The sequence below is a fragment of the Malurus melanocephalus genome, unplaced genomic scaffold, assembly GCF_030028575.1.
Source record: "Malurus melanocephalus ecotype Western Australia unplaced genomic scaffold, MMel_1.1 scaffold_262, whole genome shotgun sequence".
NCBI classification, from domain to species: domain Eukaryota; kingdom Metazoa; phylum Chordata; class Aves; order Passeriformes; family Maluridae; genus Malurus; species Malurus melanocephalus.
In genome coordinates, this window is record NW_026623494.1 from 14166 (window position 1) to 35562 (window position 21397).

Consider the following 21397-nt stretch of genomic DNA (forward strand, 5'->3'; position numbering starts at 1 on the left):
TAGATCAGAGTACTCATTTTTACAGTAACAATTTCTGAAAAGTCTGCTTTTAGCTTTTCAGCTCCTGAGTTCAAGAATTTTAGCTGCATGGAATGTCTCAAAATCAAATGACAGGAACTAAAGGTAACAGTTATTCTTATAAAATGGCTTACATTTAAAAAAAAGACTAGGGGAGGCAAAAGGAATCAAAACTTTAAAACTTTTTGAACTTTAGAAGTTCAAAAATAAACTTTGGAGTTTTCTTCTGTTACTGAGAAACAAGGAAATTACAAGACTGCAGCTGCCAAACCAATTTCCTAATGGGTACACACAAAAGGACAAGCTTTAAAAATAATCTATTCAAGATGCTTATGATATCCTTTCAGGYATTGCCTAAGTATTTTTAATACAAGGGCTATTTAACACACAGAGGTTCATCTAGAGATAGGAAGACAATTCTACCTACAAGTATTTCAGATAACATAACGATTTCAATAGGCATTATATTCAGAGACCATGTATGTACGTTCACAGTATTTGTTAGACTGAACAAAATTGTGCTCTTGGGGCTTACAGAGCAAAAGTACTGATTACAAATCACAAGTCCTAATTAAAATTTTCATTATGGTAAATCACCTAAAACTATCAACACTCCTTGGGGTACTCTGCTAATTGGTAGTAGTGACTCATAAGTCTGATCACCTACTAGATCATTCCCCATGCAAACTGTTTATAAAGCTTACCAGCTTGTTTAGAAATTCTTTCAAAGTCTCTTGCTGTCTATGCATCTGTTCCTTCAATTTATCTTGCTTCTGTAAAAGTAGTTGTTCTTGTATTCTCTGTTTAGAAAGCAGAGCTTCCCTTTGTGCATCTAGCTGTTCTTGCAATTCTTTCAAATGCTTTTGCTGAGTTTGGATGCTTTCTGATGAAGCCAACACTCTGTCCCTTAAATTCAGTATACCAGAATAATTTAACAAAGATGSATCTCCTGGTTTTGAAATACCCTGGGCTTTAGATTCTTCGTGTGCTGAAAGACTGAGGGGCTGTTCAGGGCTTGTTTTGCTGGTGCTCTCTACAGATCCCTGCTGACAGGCTAAAGGATCAGCTGAGGCTATACAGGATCTCTTTGCTGCTGGCATGAGAGATGTCTTAAATGGGTGCTCTTCTCCAGCTTCTGTCTCTGTTTGATAGTTAGATACCTTCTGAGRTAACTCTTTAAAGTGTACTGTTTCTGAAGACTCAGAGGAACTTTCCGCAAGCAACGAAAATCTAACTTGCTGTCGGCGTGATTCTGGTTGTGGTCTTACTGCAGTGACCTCTTTCCTGACTAACCCTGAGAGTAACTGGGCCTGGGTCGGTTCTCTGATGTGATTACTGGTGGTTTTGAACACTCCCACTTGTTCCTGTGAAGGACAGTCACGTGGCAAGTCAAACTGTCCATGCTTCAATTTTGATGCTTCTGAAAACCGCACTGATTTGCCAGGACAAACACTATGCATTTGCTCTTCCTGCTCCCGTGAAGATGGTTTTTCCAACATATGTAATATTCCTGAAAATRCAGGTAATGACTGCACATATTCTTTGCAATGAACTTGTTCCRATGCCTGGTACTGTGTTGGCTGTGCTCCTTGCTTCTGTAGGAATGGTTCTGAGATAGGCTCTAAATTAATGGATTTTGTTTCTATTGAGCTCAGTGGTGTTGCAGAAGTAGCCAAGTACCTTTGTTTCAGTGTATTCTGATACTCCTGTAGATGCTTTCTAGCTTCTTCAATRGTCTGTTTGTGCAACCTAAACAGAGTGAAAACACAAATCTTTTCAGAGCAATGCAAAAAGGAACATCAATTTCAATAATRAAGGCAATTCAAATTACTTTAAACWGGCATTCCATAAAGACACTTACTGTTTTTGCTGCAGAAGGTGTTGTTGAAAATTACGTATTATCTGTATATGACTGTCTTCTCTAGGACTCCTGCTTTCTGAGACAGCAGCATTTCCAGTCTAATCAAAATAAAATAATTTTAATTGCACATATCCAACTAACTCACAGAAAAGTATTATGGCAACAACCTTAAGCTGTACGTTCTTTCTCCTAAGTTTACAGAAGTCACTGGGTACCACCATGTTTGAAGTCTGCAAYATTTCAGCCTGAGGCAATGAAGCTAAAGGAGTTTCTAGAACAGATGGCCCACAGCTACAGTCTCTCTCTGCACACACCATCAAAGTCAATGGTGCTTAGAGCAGCTCAGCCTAAAGAGGTGAATATACCCTGCAAACTCAGGGAGCAATGAGCCAATATAGTTGCACTTCCAAGGCAATCAGGCTCTCGAAAGAGTACAGGTTGCACAAATGAATCAAGATTTTATACATAAAAAAGACTACTTTCCTTCAACATCCTCCACAAATTCATCTTCTTTAAGTAGCTGTTTGAGATTTACACAGAMAAAGACAGTGGCAGATTTTTGTGTCTTTTTTTTCCCTGCTATGATTTCCTTTTTCCTTCTTGAAAAAGGTCACGTCTACATGCACCATCATTATGTGATTCTAATCAAATTTTACTAACAGGTATTATAAACAGACTTGCTGTCCCTGGGACTATAGAGAGATAATACAATAGCAAAAGTCACATATTAAAACATAATATTACACAACATCTTGAGTTGAAAGGGACCCAAAAGATCATCAAAGTCCAGCTCCCGGCCTTGTACAGGACCATCCCCAAGAGTCACAGAACATACCTGAGAGCACCATTCAAACACTCCTTGAACTCAAAGGGGCGTGGTAGTGTGAGCACTGCTCTGGGAGCTGTTCCAGGGCTCAACCACCCGCTTGGTTAARAACCTYTTTTCACAGTATCTAACSTAAATCTCCCCTGACAGATTCATGCCACTCCTTCGGGTCCAGTGATACCATGTGAAATATAAGCTTGTACTCTAGMAAAGGAAGCTTTTATACCGCAAATTTCTAATTCACAGCCTAAGAAATAAAAATTGCCTTGATTGATACTGTTAAAATTGGTAAATGGTGCTCTTTATTTTTATWATAATAGTAATTAAAAACCTACACACGATTTTCTATAATTCTTCACCTCATATTCTGTTTGGTTATGCTGATCTGTAGAAGGGAGACTGTGGCTTTGTACCAGCTGACCTTGCTCTTCCTCTTCTTTTTTTTTCTTAGCCTGCTCCAAACAGGTTTGCATCTGGATCTTCAGATAATCAGCCTCCAAAAGTGCTTTCTCTTCCTCAATTTTTTTAATCAAGGCCAACTGCTCCTGTTTCTGTTGCTCTATTTCCTCATTCTGTCGAAAAGAAAAATGARGGGGAATCTCTAGAACTGAACAACTAAGAAACCAGTCTCCTCACACACACCATCACACACAGAACTTTGTTCCAAATTAGAGAAGAAATTCTATTGCTTGTGGCAGRTATTTCAACCTGCCTTTAAAATTGCAGCCGGCCTTCAAAAGTCGTTCCAAAGTTTACAGGAACAATTTTGTTTGACACAATTAGTATTTTTAACAGTCCCTGAATCCAGTTACTATTGCACTATTATCTATTCCCAAATTAATAAAATGGATATAATCAGAATCCATTMAAGACACATTATCATTTTCTGAAGACTGCACAAGTCCTCTCCTTGAACTTACTTCAGAAGTCTATTTTGTGTTTTACTGTTTTTCATCAGAGTTCAACACATGTAAACATGAATTCAAGCCTTACAAAACTTCTGATACAGCTAATGTATAASCAATTTGAGAGCACTCCACAAACCTCTGAAGCAGTCTGTTTATTTTTATTCTCTGTCCATGTAACTATCAGCTACAATTCACCTAGATCCACTTAGCAACAGCATATGTGCTTTTAAAATGGAAAGAAAGAAAAATTTCGAAGTACTAGCAAAGATTAAGTGGACAACAGCCTTCAATGGAAGTCTGAACGGGGATGTCAGGAAAAGCAACCCGAGAAAAAGCTGGACCTGAGAATAGTTAATGTGGACACAGCAATACATACACYTGGCCAGATGCAAAGCGGGAGGAAATGAATGTTAAAGAAAGTAGCTACACTTTCACAAAGGATCTGGTACCTTTTTTTTCTAAAATATTACTGTTTTGTCAAATTTTTGTTTTCTTTCTTTCTGAACTTAAAACTCCTCAATTTATGGCTGCATTAAGACCCAAATTTCAGCTTTTTTTTTCAACTGGTAAATCACCACRTAACAGCTGGTAGGTCTCCAGGGATACAACAATAATTAAAATACAACTAAACACATACAAAATTCATATAATGAAATCATACACCAAGTTATAATTTTCTAAATATAATAAATATGGYATTCCCAGATACACAAAAAACTTTCTGCATTGGCTTCCTAGTTCACAAACAAAAATTACTCAAGGTTTGCATGCTTTTCCTGTCACTCAAAACACAATTCTACCCATAGACTTTCCTACATTATTACAGATGGTTAATAAAGTTTTCAGTTGTGTATTGCTGACTACATCCTCCCTTTATAAAGCAAAGGTAGTAATGTACAATTGGGATCCTCACTTAAAGCATGGTTACATCTCTTGCCTACAGCATGTTTTAGATTTTAAGAAACTGGACCTTTCCACTCTACTCTAAATTCCAGCTACAGCTTCAATATTTAAAAAAGTACAGAAAATTTTACAGTAGAAGTTTAAAAGTTAAGAGCACCTAAAGCTGCTGTATAACCTGAAACATTTTAAAGTCTTCTGTAAGTAACTTTTTTACACCAGAACTGAGATAGAAATAAATACAAACACACTTACCCACTTCTGTCTCTCCTCTTCTATTCTAATTTTAGCTGCTTGCTCTTGAGGATGGATTAGAACTGACTGTTCATCTGCAACTGTATTTTTCAACATTTTCATAGGCCCTAAAATATACATGTTATTTAGCTGTGATTGCAGTCAGTGAGCCTTGGATCTTTTTTACATCTTGCTTTACAATATCTCTAAACAAAATGAATAAGCTGCTCTTGAAAAGATCTCCATCCTCCTACTCTGCCTGTGTCCRTAAGCTGGGAAATAATTTTTTAGTATTATTTAAATATTTAATGGCCCTGTATTGTGTGGCTTCTTGAATACACAGTAATGTSCCAGCTTCAATGGGACTGAAAATTACTTCTAGCAGATTACTTGCGAGTCCAAGAGCAAGATCATCCTGAAGAATCAAAAGCCCCATAATAACCTCTTGGAAAAAAAGGGTCTAAAACTAGCACTCACTGTCTAACATTTGGCTATTGCACAAAAAGCAAGTCTTAATTCTGTACTGTTAGCTTCCAATAGCAGCACATTTTCCCCAAGGCATGGCTTCACTCACACTGCACTCTCCAAACCCCAGGCATTATGCTGGCATGATAGTTAAATCACTTTATCTTGTTTAAAAAAACAAGCACCCTATGAAAGCAAAAAACCCAAGCAACCAAAACATATGCCACAACTTGATCACATTCAAACTGCAAAAATCCCACTTAGCACACAGATCACTAACTTAAGCACTACCTAACAAGAACGGCACCAAGCATAGACATGGGAAGTAAATCCCAAGATGATCTGGTTACCAAAAAAATTGTAATGTCTAATTGCTATAAATTCCAATTTCACAAAAAGGCTTTTCAGAATGGTGCCTGAAAGCAGAAAAAGAAACTTCACTAATCAGATTATGCTTGCATTGGGCATTTATAGCTGTGAATCCCCAAAGAATACAGCTTTTCTAGCTCAATAGGTACAGAACTCCAATGCCAACTTCTGCACTGAGAACTGTATCCCTGGACGCAAACATCTATTAAATCATGGGAACACCAAGTGTGACAACAATTTGGGTGAAATTTGAAAGATAGAAAGGTATTTAGGACTGCTCTCTTCAAGATCTTAATGGACAGGTTGCACATAAGAACAAAAACCTCTCCTATTTGTAGTTTCCACAAATCCGCAATGCCTTGTAGGCACAGATAGGGAACCGTACTTTCATTSAACCTGACAAAACATTTAACACTGAAAGTTCATTAAACAGCTTTGTCTWACAAGTCTTTTGCTCCTACATAACAAACTTTCATGCAAGTACATACTACATACCTTTGTCTTCAGATACTGTATTTTTCTGCTGCTCATTGTTAAGTTTTAAATCACATAATGGTCTCTCTTGAATGGTGCCTAATTCAATAGTCTCATATTCACTTTGACTCTCTTTCTCACTTTTTGATGTCCACTCCTCTTTTTGGCTGTTAATTTTGTTCAACAATTTCTTTAAGGCAAGTTTTGATCGAGGTTGGCAAGTTTTTCTTTCTTCATGTCCTAAGAAGAATACATGCTGTTAAGAGTTTTGGGTAATGAATATCTTTACATGATAAAAAAATGACCTAWTTTTTTTATTGCTTAGAATTGGACAAATAGCCCAGATCTATTTTTAAAATCTTAGCAATATTTTCTCTAACTTGCAAGAGAAAAGCAGTAACTGGTCTCTGCAGGCTATAAAAGGGCTAAGCTGGATGTACTGTTGCAGAGTCAAACTGCTGCAGAAATAAGCAGTACCATCCCACACCTGCCTATATGTTCCTGCCCTCTGCTTTGTATCAGCACTGGCAGCACAATGCACCACAKACCAAACACCAGACTGGACCACCCAAGGGATGCAGAAGCACTTGGCCAAACAGAAAAGTTCACTGAGACACTGATTCACATCACACGACCCTGGACATGCCACAAGCAAACATGAMACTCATGTACCTGTTCCACCCTACTCACAATATGCAGCAATTCAACCACAGACCTGAACGTAAAGGACACACAATAAGCAGACTTTCATTCATAGTAAAGCTTTAACTTTGAAAYATCTCAAACTGGAAAATATTTAAATTCACAACCACCATCAGTCCATAATTTATACTAATATAAGAATAATTATGGTTACTAACAGTGTAGTTCTTACAATGGAATATTATTCTCTGTATACTAATGAACTGAAGCACATCAGAAAAAAGTCATACTTTCATTTTTAATTTCATTATCATTAGGGTATCACCATCTTTGCTAAACAGCATAAACCACATGATACTGAAATATTTTACACATATTAAGAAGTTTTACTACTTAAGGCATTTTAATTATTACTAAAACTAATTTATTTTATATACTAGACTAATCTTTTCTAATACAAAATTAAAAAGCTTAAGTTAGAAGTGAAATTTAGAAGTTTTACTTTCTGGTTCATTAGGGACCTCTTCTATCACATGTTCTGATTCTTGTTTAGTAGCACAAGGAAACTCTGGCTGAGTGTCACAAGAAGGTTCTTGCTCCAAAGAGATATCAAGATCATTATCTTGAGCTCTTTCAGAAGGGGCTGGCAAAGGCTGTGGCTCAAACTGCAAAATCAGGTCTCCTTTCATGTCTAATTAAAAGAATACAATGAGATAAAATGACCACATGGAATACAAAGCAAACAACATTGCAAGACTACACTCACATACAAATCCCCAGGAAATTCAAATATCCATAGGTTGTTTCACAACAGATTTAATCCAGCTTTTTTCCTGCCAAAACAAAAGATTCAAAACTGTTTACATTAACAGTCATTTATCCATTCAGAACCTCCACAGCAGTTTCCACTAGAATATGCTATGTTTTTCAAAATAAAAGTTGATGTGATGAAAGGCTCATCTTTACAMAAAAAGCAGCTCACAGAACTTCACTGGGGAAAAGACACATCACGGTGTGGCYGCTCACAAGTGATCACATGATCCAGGTGTGAAACTGCAGAAGACTGAACACGAAGAAYTCTCCCATGATCATTTTACTGAGGGGCTACAGCCTACAAGGGATGTGGSACACAGGGGAAGATACCTTGCAATTGTATGCTTCTCATATATACTTAGGGGAGAAACCCAAGGCAGGGAAAGGAAAGGATCAAGTTAGTCAGGGGAAGAACAAGTACGAGACAGTAATATAAAAATAGTGAGAYGAGACAGTCAGTACCCTTGTCTGTSCACGCACCGTGCCTGGCAGTCTRTTCTGTCTCCTCACTAAATTCCATTTGTAGCTGTTTTCCTGTGAGGAGCTCTGTATTTTGTATGCACGTGTGTGCATGGATATGTAAGGGACAGTGACTGGAAGAGGGACTGAAAGTCTAAGGTGCACCTGTGTCCAGAGCACTGCCACCTGCAGAGGCCACAACCAGTGCATAGGTGGCTACAAGTATCAGCATGCCACAGCTAGCAAATCACAAGCTAGACTACCCACCAAGAATGGTAAGATGATTAGGAGCTATGCATCAAGCAACTCTAAGACTGGGCTGGGTATTGCAGAAGCCAAGGGATCKACAAGGGGATATGTCTAGTGGAGGGATCAGGAAATCCAAATTTTCAAGCCAGCAACAGTGAAGATGAAGGGATCCTAAGAAACCTACCAGCAATGTCGGTGCATCCCCAAGACAACAAGGGGATCCAGGGACAGCTCCTGGTTAGACTGAGCATGTAAAGCCAGTTCCCAYAGGAATCCATAGCATGTGCATGTCTGTACACATGCTCACATGCCCAGTTGGGTCCATGCAACAACAACTGGAGTGGAGCAGCAGAGCTTGGGGATTCATATGCCCCGGAGCCAGCAASTGGGAAGACTAAAGATCAAGGGCCAGCTGCCAGGTAGAGTGAGCATCTAAACCTATTCACCAAGTGAACTACAGCACATAATTGACCATAGGTGCCTTTGAGTGCATATGTGAATATGAGGTTACTGTAAGGCTACAGGGTCCAGGATGAATCACTGGGTAGATTGGGTGTCTAAGACCTAAGCAGGATCAGTAGTGCAGCAGATAGAGACCCCCCTGGGATACAGGGGGCAACTACTGCACAGACTGAGTGTCTAAGACCAACTGCTGGAGGGATGCTACCACATGTAYAGACATGAAGGCTAATAACAGGCCYTCATCTTGATCAGCCAGAGCAGTAAACAGGAGCAGGCCATTTGTGCTGCTTGTACTTCATGTGAGTGCTGTGTTTTCTGTGTTGGCCTGCATGGCCAGCRGTGTGTATGTGCCCTGAAAGCCTGTTTGTGTGTGTGCCTACTGTGAATACACACATGGCCTTGCTATGGCCAGGCTGGACTGGGAAGAAGCAGCTGCAGCAGCCACTCCTCTACTGGTACCAGATTCAGCAACCTCCAACAAAGAACTTACTCCTGTCTTCASTGTACATTTCCTCAAATGCAGACTCCAATTCTCTTTGCCTTTCTTCTTTTATTTCCATGCGTTTGTATGGTGGCACTGAAAGCTGAGGCGGCATCTGTGCGACAACCTGTCTCCTGCGCATCCGATCCAGAGCCTGCATTTGCTCCAGTTCTTCCAGGAGCCTTTCCCTGTCCTTCAGGTATAAAAAAGGGATAACATAAACCTTTSCTGTTCACATTCAGATAGCCACATGTCAGGACTGATACAAAATGCCTCAATTTGTAATGCCAAAATTTGGTTACCATAATGTTTATTGAATCCTTAATGTTCAAAGTGCTTCCTCAGGAGAAGACTGTATCAGATCTGTAGACATAGGAGTCATCAACTATCTAGAAGATCTAAGATTAAATAAATCTAATGATCTAAAAGATCTAATGTATAATAAACTCTGTACCTGTGGGCCCACTTTCCTTAAGAAAATTAAATCTTCTGTTTTTTAGGGTTAACAAGTACTTCTTTTGGCAAGTTACTTTTGTTAGTATATAATTCAGCAATTGCTAATTTTTAAGATGTAAACTAAATACCCTTAGGCATACTGAGCATATGTGAAGGCTATTTAAAAAAATAAAGATGTTTGTTGGGGTTTTTTTTTGTTAATTTCAGGAGTCAGTAGTATTTCCAGAAATTCCCATTTTAGTTTGGCTACTCATTCAGGGCCAATCGTATCTCAGCTGATAAAAAGAAAGCTTTTGCTATTTCTAGCCACCAAAAATAGCTGTGAAAGCAGCAGAAAATGAACATTTTTTGAGTGTAACTCTCAGTACAAAGACTTTTCTCAACAGTTTAGCTTTTACTTCTTAAAGGAAACTAGTTCAACATCTCCAGACTCACACACTAATAGAATGCCTGTCTTTTAAGTAAAAACTTTGAAAAGTTTTCAAAAAATAAAAAAAACTGTTACCTTGTTAGCAATGACTTTTTTCCTTGAAGTACAGAATAACCAACTCCAACTAAAGCTAATGTGGAAAAGTAGAAGTCATCACCTATTAAAAAAGTTTTGCTTGACTATTACTTATTGGTTAATAGCTGGTCAAACATTCAGATAACAGAAATTAGAGGATGTTCTTTCATTCTCACTCCTTCCAGATGTCAAATACAGCAACCAGATTTTGACTTTTTTTTTTTAAAGACATTCTGCAAACTTTATTTATCCATCAATTTCCCCCCTGTAAATGTAATTCCTTTATTAATCACCTACCTACAACCTAACAGTGGTCGCCCTGACACTAAAAACAGGCATAATTGCTTCGCTTACCTTGGCCAACTGGATCTTCTTCAAGGCATGATTTCCTCTAACATGTGCCTTTTCAAGCTGTTTTCTTCTTTCCGTCTCTGCCTTCCTCTCTAGCTCCTCCAAACGCCTCCCTTCTTCTTCAGCAGCTAAATGAGCATCTGGCTGGCAGTCAAYCAATAGTTTAGTCCACAAAGTTCTTTGATAGTTTAAAGCATATGTAACAACAAATAAACAARTAATTCTGCAACAAAAGCACTTTGAAAAAGACATACAATGCCATATGAACATCCTTGGATGYTCACTTTGCAAGCAAGACCAAACTCATTTTTTGACCTTTGGAAGAAAATGCATATTTACATAYTTTATAAGTTTAGGTGTCAAAGTGTTCCAGTTTCAAGATGTACCAGGTACACTGATTTATATTATTTATTTGTTACAGCAGAATGGTTATTTTTCCTACAATACATGGTAAAATGAATTATATGGTCAAGAYTACAGATTGAGTACTTCTGTCCTCATGGTTTTAATTTTAAACAAGGGAGGAAAAAAAAAGACCCTGAAGTATTTTCAATCTCATCTGGGAAACCAGAAACAATCTGCAATTTTTAAAGAAGAAAAATCCTACTAACATGAAAAAAAAAATCATTCCAAATAAGGAAGGCAAATACAAGGCAAGTTGGGGCAAAAGAGAAAAAAAGGGGGTAAGAGAAAAGCAGGGCAGCTGCAGCTATCAATTCAGCRTAAGTCACAAGTCTTCCAATTTGAGTGTTAGAATGTTATGCCAGGCTTGAGATCTCGCCTTCTTACAGAGTTGTGTTCACAAGGGACTGCCAGATGTGATCCCCCAAGTGACTGAGCACCTAATGGGCTTTTAAGTCTGCCCATCTATGGTTCTCTTTAGTAAGTTGTGTAAACAGGTGCTTTATACAGGTGCATATCTTTAAACAGGTTCTAGAAAATCCAACAGCTGACATCCAGATACTATGCAATTTAAAGAAACATATGTGAGCGTGTAGCACAAACACTTGGAGTTAATCACCTGCTCTYCATCCACTTCTCTGTTCACCAAAGTTTCAGAAATGTGGTACCGTGTAACAGAAAAGTTGCCAGCACCAGAAGGCTTCATCGCAGCGATCTTTTTCACTTCAAAACTCTAGGAAGAAAAGTACAACTACAGCTGTATCACAGAACGGTATCTCTAGCAAAGYAACTAAAGAGAAGTGATTCATACAGCTAAATTCTTACTAAAAGTAACCCACCCCACCAAACTCTGTCCTGAAAAATATTGTTTAAAAGCTTATATACATGTAATAATTAATAAATCATATCAGCACAAGGCAGATCTAGAGGGCTTCAATCACTGAGAGCATCTAACAATCTTAGGCAAACCCCTCCATACAAATCGATACTCATCAGTGTCATGTTTCAAAAGCATTCATTTAAAAGCACTTAAGTTTAACACACTAATACAAATTCCACTTAYAATAGCTGCCACACACCTCAGAGCAGGGCAACCACAGACCCACAGCGTAATTGCATCTAATAGCAAAGTAACACTTGTCAAGTACAGACTTGCTTCAGGAAACTCAGAGCCACTATGTCCAATTTATTAGTTGACCAGAGAAGAAATTTTTTTTTCTGTAACTTCACTGAAAAGTGTCTATTCATACAAAGCTAAATTGCTAGGGTTTTTTTTTCTTAAGTTTTGGGTACACTAATACATTCCAACATACTTTTTTGATGAAAGTCTGAACAATGAGCCATCAGACCCTCCCTCTTCTTTGACTTAGCCTCATGTTCTCAGTAGTGAAGYAGCCAGGTTGGGTAACTCAATATTCTGCAGGAATTGTCTTTGTACTTCTGAATATCTCCATTAATTTTCTTTTACATTCCTCTTCCTTTGACTTTCTCCTAAAAAGGGATTCTTATCCACATTAACTAAACCAGCAAGATTCATAGCTTGAGTGGTCTAAAACTAACGTGGCCATAAAGAAATGCACACCCACAGAAAGCAGCATAAACTCTCGGGAATATCTTAAACTTATCTCTTCATGAGAAGAGGCATATAAAAATTCAGTATTGACTCACTGTCTTATGAAGACTGTAGAAAGTAGTCTTTAAATGAAAATCAAAGTATCATAGAATCATTTTTGTTGGAAAAARCCTTCATCAAGTCCAGCCATTAACCCAGCACTGCCAASTCCACCACTAAATCATTCTCCTGAGCACCACATCTAAACATCTTTCAAATACCTCCAGGAATGATGACCTTAACACTTTCCCAGGCAGCCTGTTCCAGTGCATGACAAGCCTTTCAGTGAAGAAATTTTTCCTAATATCCAGTCTAAACTTCCCCTGGTGCAACTTGAGGCCATTTCCTCTTGTCCTATCACTTGTTAACTGGGAGAAGAAACCACCTTCCACCTGGCTACACCCTCCTTTCAGGCRGCTGTAGAGWGGTCCCCCAAGCCTCCTTTTCTCCAGGTTAAATATCCCCAGCTCCCTCTGCCACTTCTCATGGGACTTGTGCTCCAGACCCTTCCCCACCTCCACTGCCCTTCTCTGGACATGTTCCAGCACCTCAATGTCTTTCTTGCTGTAAGGGGCCCAAAAGTGGTAAAACTAATTTTAGCCTTACCAACAGAACTTCAGTAACTTATTTGATGGTCCTTAAACAAATGCATGTTACTCTAGCAGGTAAAAAAAAATAAAACTGCTAAATTTCTTAATCAATAAAAAACATAGTAATTCTAACAGATCAAGAATAACCAAAACACTTGTAGATACTGATTAYAGCCCTGAGGACAAACCCCGTGCCTAAACCTCATTAGTCAGAATATCAGTGTTTCCCCTGTACTGTGTTACTTTCAGAATGTACAATTAAAGCACTCTGCYGAGTTACTACAAAAATGTAAAATCAACAAATCAATAATTAATAATTACATGTAATCAATCAAATCTCCAGGATTTTACGCAAAAGCTAKGAAGATGTGAGAATGATGGTGGAGGCTGCAATTTTCCAATTAATGTCAAAAGCAATTTAGGCTGGAAAAAATACCATACTTCCACCAAGGTTTTGTAGCTCCTCCCTACTTTTTTTTTCCCCCTCCAAAAAGCAAATAGTTCTATACTAAAATCTGGCAAAACTGGARCAGCAATGTATGAAATGGTACAAAAAACCCAACAAAAAACCCACCACCCCAACTTTAGAAATGCTATGAATACTCAAGCAGAGTACAGTAACACCTTTTAGGTTTTATCTTGGTTACATAAAAATCTAATAGATCTTATAAGAATAAGTAAATTTMCAAGAACTCTGCAAGAACTTGCCATGAAATGGTGTTTACAGTTTAACTGCAGTTAAGTAACTTCTTGTTTCATCTAACTAAATATGGCCTCAACTCCTAAAAATCCATCCTTCTGACAACGAGAATGGATTCTGACAATCAAGTAAAAATACTTMTTTTCTAACTGGGTAAAGTAACAATAATAGGAGGACCTTCAACAAATGTTCCTTATATTCTAAGTAATCATGCAATGAACAATACTGCCCTAGCTCCATTTTATGAAATTTTAGTCAAYTGTTATTGCAACAGACCATCAGATTATGATTGTAGTTATATTTAATAAGCTCCTTATGCAAATTGATTCAAAAGAGAACAAGCAGTCTTGTTCAGATGACCCTGTAATTTGCTGTAATTCACARGATTTAAAGTTAGACAATTCCAATTCACTGCCTTTTGAGTAAYACACTTGCAAGCCAATGCCCAAATTCACCTTCCCCCAAACTGATAGTCAATACCTTTTGTTTTCTCTCTCTTGAAGCAGGAAAAGGAATAAAATCTCTCAATCTTTCAATTACTTAGCATTTTCCCCCATGAAGTACATGGCACCAAATAAAACTCAGAAGAAAATAATTTTATTCTTCACCTTGTGCCCTCCCAGCAACATAAGTCTACAATAAAAGGATTAGAATCTATACAGACATGAAAACTAGGAAAAAGGCTTAAAATCAGCTAGTCTTTCAATTGAACAAATTGACATGCTGTGCTATATTAAAACAGAGCAATCTCTTTCCTCAACAAAAACTCAACATGTCTGCAGAATTACTGATTCAATTTGCCATTATAACATGAACTTCTTAATAGAAACAAAACCTACACACTATAGAAAATCACGATCTTTGCGAATTGCTAAAACCAGTTGCAAATCACATTTGTTGAAAAGGAGAGTAAAGGACATTTGCTCATGGTTGGAAATGCATTAATTTTGGGAAAGGAACAATACTCAAATAGAGCACTGACCCAGACACGTCATTCAACACAATTGTATATGCAATTCCAGTTTCACCAGAACCTGGAGAAACCTGGAAACAAAGCATGAGTATGACAGAAGGGTGAGGAGGCATGTAATCTACGTGCTGAGAGAGATCATTATATAGTTTCATACCACTGGGGCTGTTAAATGAAAATGAGACATGATAAAAGTTTAAAAAGACACATTAACTACAAAAATAAGAATCTGATGATAAAAAATAAAATTCACACATAACAAGAGACCAGYAAAGTACCAAAACCTAGTAGCAAGCAGCCTACTAATATATAATTAAATGGTTCTCTTGGTTTTTGCTGAACCRCTCTCCCTATAGTATGCAAATACCAACTCTGGATGTCCTGTTGTGACAAGACAGACCAATAAATATATTGGTACTCTGAAATTGTGATCACTGTTGCATCATGGATACATACCTCAAAAGGACGTGGTGGAGGAGGTGGCAGGCTTGCAACTTTGGCTGCTCTTTGTCTTTCCACTTCCAGAGCACGTTTACGTGCGTCTACTCGTCTTGGGGGACAAAACCAAAACAAAACAGAAGAGAAGAGAGAAAGAAAACCATTCAAGCAACAGTCACAGAACAGTGCAAAATAAAAGGTAAACCTAAAATCACATTCCTAAGTACCTGCATTGAATTCTCAGGCCATAGGGCTGAGGAAGCATATTGAAAAGTCAACAGAACTTTGGCTGGAAGGCAGTGCTAAAAATTAATTTCTTCCACTTATGAAAAATATTAATACACACAAGCATCCCAAAAGCAATGCAAAATCTTTGCTTTTGARTTAAGTTTGCAAAAAGCATTGTGCATTTCCACATACTTCAAGTGCCTGAATGAAGACATAGTTAACCATTTCATTAAGAGCTCTCAGCTCTACACAAGCACAACTATGCCCAAAAGGACACAGACCATTTTTCATGCCAGCTCAAGTTTGGTCCAATCTGCTTAATAAAAAAAARCCCTAAGAAGAAAGACCATGACAAATGCACTAGGTCCTTTTTTCAAGTGGGTAACTCTCCATCAGGAACTGGCCTGACAACATTTCATTTAATAGGTCACTGAACTCCTGSAGAGTCCGCAAGGCCAGTGTAAATATTTGACATTTTTGTCTTGCTTTTAAAGCAACAGTTTTTATCGAAACCCACAARCTTTGTCTATGAGCATTAACTCTCTAACCCATAAAATTTCAAGACYGCAAAAGCTCCAAGCAAGAAGCATCAAAATTTTTGCCTTTCACTATGTAACACTGTAAAATGCATTCTTAATAAAACTAAATTRCTATTGCATACCTGGCTTGTTCACGAAGTAAATTTTCTTTTTGTTGCTTCTGCTCTATCAGAGCTTTTCTATGTCTTGTCTCTGCTCTTTGTTTCCTTTCCTCTGCTTGCTTTGCCAGAGCTTCTAAGTCAGGCTCCTTAACATTAAAATATTGTAATCACTTAATACAGAATTATACTCACATCTCATACTATCAGTACAATATTTCAAATTACATACTGCTGGTAAGAAGCACAAGCTCCAAACTACCTTCTACTGTATTAGAGTAAAAATACTCTATYAACTTTTCCTTCTCTGCCATCTTTGTTTTCTTCTCCACTACTAAATGCAGCAAAACTGCCACATTCTTCAGCCAATTTAACCAAACGCTGATGTAGAAATCTTAGCTCCTTCTGCATCAGTTTGATGAACAGAACAATTTAAGCATATATGCACCCTGTAGCAAATGCAGACTAAWGGGTGTAGAAAAATCGTGTTACTAGCACTCAGTCATTAACTGCWACAATCGCATACCAACAGAAACATCTATTATTAGTTCTCTGTTCCTATGATGTTGGTTGCAGAGTTTTTTTCAAACTCATCCATCCTAGCATTGGAAAGGACTTTATATGGAAAAGCATTTTACATTTATATGGAAATGCTATTTTACTTGGTCTCAAGATCCTGACTAATTCAGGAAGTAAGCTACTCTGCAAAAACCATGTAAGAAATCTACGGCTGACTCCTACAGAGCTGCTTCAGAGTCAAACCTATGGAAAAATTCTATCCAGCAATTTCAAACAGAGCTTACACGAGGGATTTTAAAGAAAGTGAAACCAGCTCATAGGTGCAGAATTAAAAAGTGACCCATTTGCAGTCCAGGCAAAGGCCTCTGAAGCCTTTACCTAGGCTTTCCACGTCACTCAAGCATTGAAGGTAAAAAATATGTTGTGCATTTTCTTAACATGGTAGAGAAAAAATTATTGTATTACTGGCATAATTGAGATAATGAATCACTATGTACAATGTAGTCAGGYACAAATATAAATATACATTTTTACAATCTAACATAAAGGAACTTTTAAAGCCTGCCCCGCAAAAGCCTTAGCAGATAGGCCTCTGAGAAGCTATCTGCAAAAAAGTACATTACCACTTCTAAAAACTTTCCATTCTTAAAAGGTTGTCTGTCTAGGTATCAGACTCCAAAACTCAGGAATGTCAAAGGAAAAAYAAAGAAAGAGTAATTTTGSTATTTCTAAAACATSTTAAAATTTCTCWGACAATATATGYAGGTTTTTGCTGGGTTAATTTTCTTCACAGTGGCTGATATGAGGCTGTGTTTGGGATTTGTGCTGAACACAGGGTTGATAATACAGGGATGTTTTTGTTATTGCTCAGCAGGGCTTACATAGAGCCAAGGCGTTTTCTGCTTTTAATGCTGCCACGATCACAAGGTAGTTGGGGGTGCTTGGGAGGAGACACAGTTGGGACAGGTGACTCCAACTGACCAAAGGGATATTCCAGACCATATGGCATCACGCTCAATACGTAAGGTGGGGAAAAGAAGGAGAGACTTCTGGAGTGATGGTGTTTGTGTTCCCAAGTAACCATTACACATGATGGGGCCCTGCTCTCCTGGCGATGGCTGAACACCAGCCTGCCCATGGGAAGCAGTGAATTAATTCCTTCTTTTGCTTTGCTCTGTGTGTGTGACTTCTGCTTTCCCTATTAAACTGTCTTTCTCTCAACTCAGAGGTTTTCTGGCTTTTACCCTTCYGATTCTCTTCCTGATTCCACTGGCAAAGGAGTGAGCAAGCAGCTGCCTGGTGCTTGGCTGCTGTCTGGAGTAAAACCATGGCACAATCATACTAAGCTCGCTTACATTCTCCTTGGCCTGTCGGTGACCCTCCCCAATCGCTCTTAAGCTTGATAAATACAGTTCTTCCAGGGCTTTCATCTTCTCATCCTGTGCCTTCTGCCATTCAGCTCTCAGTGCCTCCTCCARCTGATGTAGTTGTTCTTCTCTCCTCTGCTTTACCTTCTGCCTTATCTGGTAGGAGATATACTTCTGCTGCTCTCTGACCTGTAGAAATAGCATTTATGTTTTGCCAGCAATTCAAGAGAAGCACAATACTTTCTGTACTAAGACTTTCCCAACATAATCTAGCCACCTTCCATTTTTCCATCTCATCTACTATTCCATTCACAATCTGTCCAGAAAATACTTTATGTAAGTTGCTGTTACCTTTTTCCAAAATTAATATATAAAATAATAAACTTAATSTTGGTTAAATTCTTCAGTAAAGTCCAAAAAGTGATATACAACTGACAAACTGCAAAAACTGTTTGTAATATCCTTCCYTTCAAAAATACAACACAACAATTTATAAAAGACTCCTGCTGCAACTCAACATGGTTTAAAAAAATCAACAACTATACTGAAAATTTAGTAAACATGCTTTATTATTTTCCACTTTGTATTTTAGGAATTTTTTTTTTTTCACCAAGAGGTTTGTCAAGCACTGGAACAAGCCGCCCAGGAAAGCGCTTGAGTCACAACCGCTTGAGAAGTTCAAAAGATGTGCAGATGTGGCACTTAGGGACACGGTTTAGTGGTGGACTTGGCAGTGCTGGATTAAGAGTTGGACCTGACAGCCTCAATTTTTTCCAACCTAAAAAATTCTGTCATTCTACAATACTATTACCTTGAAATTTAGCTTACAGGAAATAATCTTCTCAGTTACTTAAATTAATTGTTACATCATCAAATGAAATACARCACATGGAAAAATACTGGCATACCTGTTGCAGCCTCAGTTTTCTTCTTCTTTCATATTCTTCTTTCAGAAACATAGCTTCTTCATTAGGACTAAGTCTCAATTTCCCAGCTGTTGCAAGTTTCCTCTTCATCTTTGAGTAAGTTGAATAATCACCTTCTATGAGAACAATGCAAAGAGAAAGAGGAATTGTGCATAAGTGACATTGGCAAACCAGCTATAAAAACAGAATATTGCCACGATGCTGTCAAATCTATCATGGTATCTGCATGTGAGAACTACAAATGGTCATGTCTGTCACAACTGGATGTTAGACTTGATGATCTCAGAAGTCTTTTACAACCTTAATGATTCTAACTGTAATCAACAGCATTGGCTCCGTCTTTATCACAATCACAAAAAAAAAGATGCTTTTGAACTACTTTAAGTTATGTACCAAACTCTGCAATAGTATCACATTCACATTCTACTCTGTGGACCAGCCATGAAGAGTGAACACCATTCCACTCCTGGGAAGATTTCAAAACAAACCCACAAACTATTGAAAAGCACACCCCACAGTAAAGCAGGCTGGTCACTCAGGTGATTTTTATTGAAATATTCTTGTAACTGTTGTCTACAAGATGTAAAATAAGATATAATCATGAATTTGYTAACATTTTTGGCTGCAGTCCAATGTTTTCTGCCATACTCATTGTGAAACTCTAGCAACAGTCTCCATGCCAAGCTTTTCACTGGAAAACTGAAACTTCTCACTAACGATTTTTTTATTCAAGTTTTCTTAAACAAATTTCAAATTGTTTCCCTTGAGATTTTACCGTGAAACCAGAATCTTCTGGTTCTACAGACTGCTTCCCATTTTCCTTGTAATTACAAGTATCATTACACAAAAAAAACCCCAAGACTTCTTCCATCTGATATATAGTCTAGTCTAAAATTCCCCTTCCCACATATTTTTATGGATWTTTAAATATTTATAATCCTGGAAATATTCACACAAAACAAACAAACAAACAAAGACTTTCAAAAGCCACCGTTTAATTGTAAAAAAACTAGTGCGCAATTCACACAGCACTAACAGTTCAACCAGCGTGTCACACCTGGAAAGATTTATTTTCAGCATCATACRTACTGATCTTAGTATATTTAGAGATAAATACAGTATTATAGGTAAAACAGCAAAACTCTAAAGAAATAAAGTGGGATGTAAAACCGAAGATCCGTAAAATACTTTTGGTCCAGGAGTATTAGAGCAATGAATCACAAGCTCTTTACAGCATAAAGAGGGACAGTAGTTTCCTGGTTCCCGCCAGTCCTCCTTCAGCCACCCGATGAGGTACAGAAGTTAATCGCTACACAAAATTAAGTACTAAATTACTACACTCCTCTAAAGAGAGGAAGAAGGTAGCGGATGGCCAATGCAAAGCGCAGATCTACAGGATAAGAGGCGAGGCAGAGATTACAAACGCCAAGCTTGCCCCGCTTCAGCCGCAGCACAGCGAGGACCCCGGGCCCGCGAGGGCCACTCCCACTAATCAGTCCCCGCCGGGAGTCCCCGCCCGAGCTGAGGAGGGACCGCGCGAAGGAAAGAGCAAGTTAAGCAGCCGGAGAAAGAGAAAGGGAACAAAAGGGAAAGGGGAGAAGAAAGAGGAGCTCACCACACGCACCCTCCACCACCGCCGCCTGGGCCCTCCCGCTCGCCGTGGCGCCAACGGCCGCCACCCCCTCCACGTGACCCCGCGCCGCTCACGGGCCGCCAATGGCGCATGCGTTCCCYKCCGCYCCGCCCACCWGAGCCCCGCCCCCTTCACGGTGGCCAATGGGGGCTCGGGACGGCGGCGGCCGCGCGCGCCCAATATAAATGGGGCGCTGTGGGCTATGAGGGCGTTCACCTTCCCCAGCGCCTTTGGCGGTGCCTCCGTGCCCAGTCAGCCCTTCCTGATGGCCGATCTGAGCGCGGGCAGTGCCTTACTCGCCTGAAACGGCAATCGCTTCGCATGTGAAGGGGTTTGTCACCGCAGCTCCCTCACAGCGCTGCACCAGTAGCCCGCAGTCGGAGTTTCCAAGTGCTCGCGATAGGGCGCACTGGCCGATGCTGAAGYGCTGAGGGAGAGGAATAAAACTGAATCCTGCCAGTTCTGCTTCTCTGGTGTTATCTCTATGCGGTTTCCCTGTTCAGCGCTCTTTTTGGTTGTGCTGTGTCARTARGAGYATCATAGAATCACAAAATGGTTTGRCTTGGAGRGGGACCTTGAAGAACATTTAACTCCAACTCTGTTTAGGCGATGGCAGCGCTCCTGTATTGTGGTGCTGCTCTGCCCATCTTCTAAGCTTGTATACGGCTTCTACAATCGGTAGATCTGTGCTGCTGCATAGATCTAAACTAAATCCTTCCTTTATAATAAACTAATTTTTAATTAAGGTCTGCTCCTTGTAAGTCTGATGCAATACTTGCTTCTTTGCTAGTGACAGAACAAGGTGAGGGGGAATGTATTTGAACTAAAAGAGAATAGGTTTAGATTAAATATGAGGAGGAAGTTATTTACYGTGAAAGTGGTGAGGMASTGGCACAGGTTGT

At 38.9% G+C, this 21397-nt stretch overlaps 1 protein-coding gene across 3 annotated transcripts in view; it reads right to left on the reverse strand.

Annotated features, from left to right (window-relative positions):
* LOC130579243 (centrosomal protein of 295 kDa-like) overlaps positions 1-20542 on the reverse strand; it is a 34079-nt gene extending 13537 nt beyond the window's left edge. Inside the window, exons 1-14 of one of the 3 annotated variants that reach the window (XM_057375887.1) lie at positions 20478-20542; positions 18845-18978; positions 17925-18125; positions 16075-16199; positions 15204-15297; positions 11495-11608; positions 10477-10617; positions 9171-9354; positions 7200-7388; positions 6077-6295; positions 4769-4875; positions 3065-3277; positions 1880-1977; positions 723-1767 (exon numbers count right to left, since the gene is read on the reverse strand). In XM_057375887.1, coding sequence (XP_057231870.1) covers positions 723-1767; positions 1880-1977; positions 3065-3277; positions 4769-4875; positions 6077-6295; positions 7200-7388; positions 9171-9354; positions 10477-10617; positions 11495-11608; positions 15204-15297; positions 16075-16199; positions 17925-18125; positions 18845-18952 — 2838 coding nt within the window. In that variant the 5' untranslated portion in view covers positions 18953-18978; positions 20478-20542. The remainder of the gene's footprint in view (positions 1-722; positions 1768-1879; positions 1978-3064; positions 3278-4768; positions 4876-6076; positions 6296-7199; positions 7389-9170; positions 9355-10476; positions 10618-11494; positions 11609-15203; positions 15298-16074; positions 16200-17924; positions 18126-18844; positions 18979-20477) is intronic. The other 2 variants (XM_057375885.1, XM_057375886.1) reach the window with 2 other exon arrangements.
* Between the last annotated feature and the right edge of the window lie 855 nt (positions 20543-21397).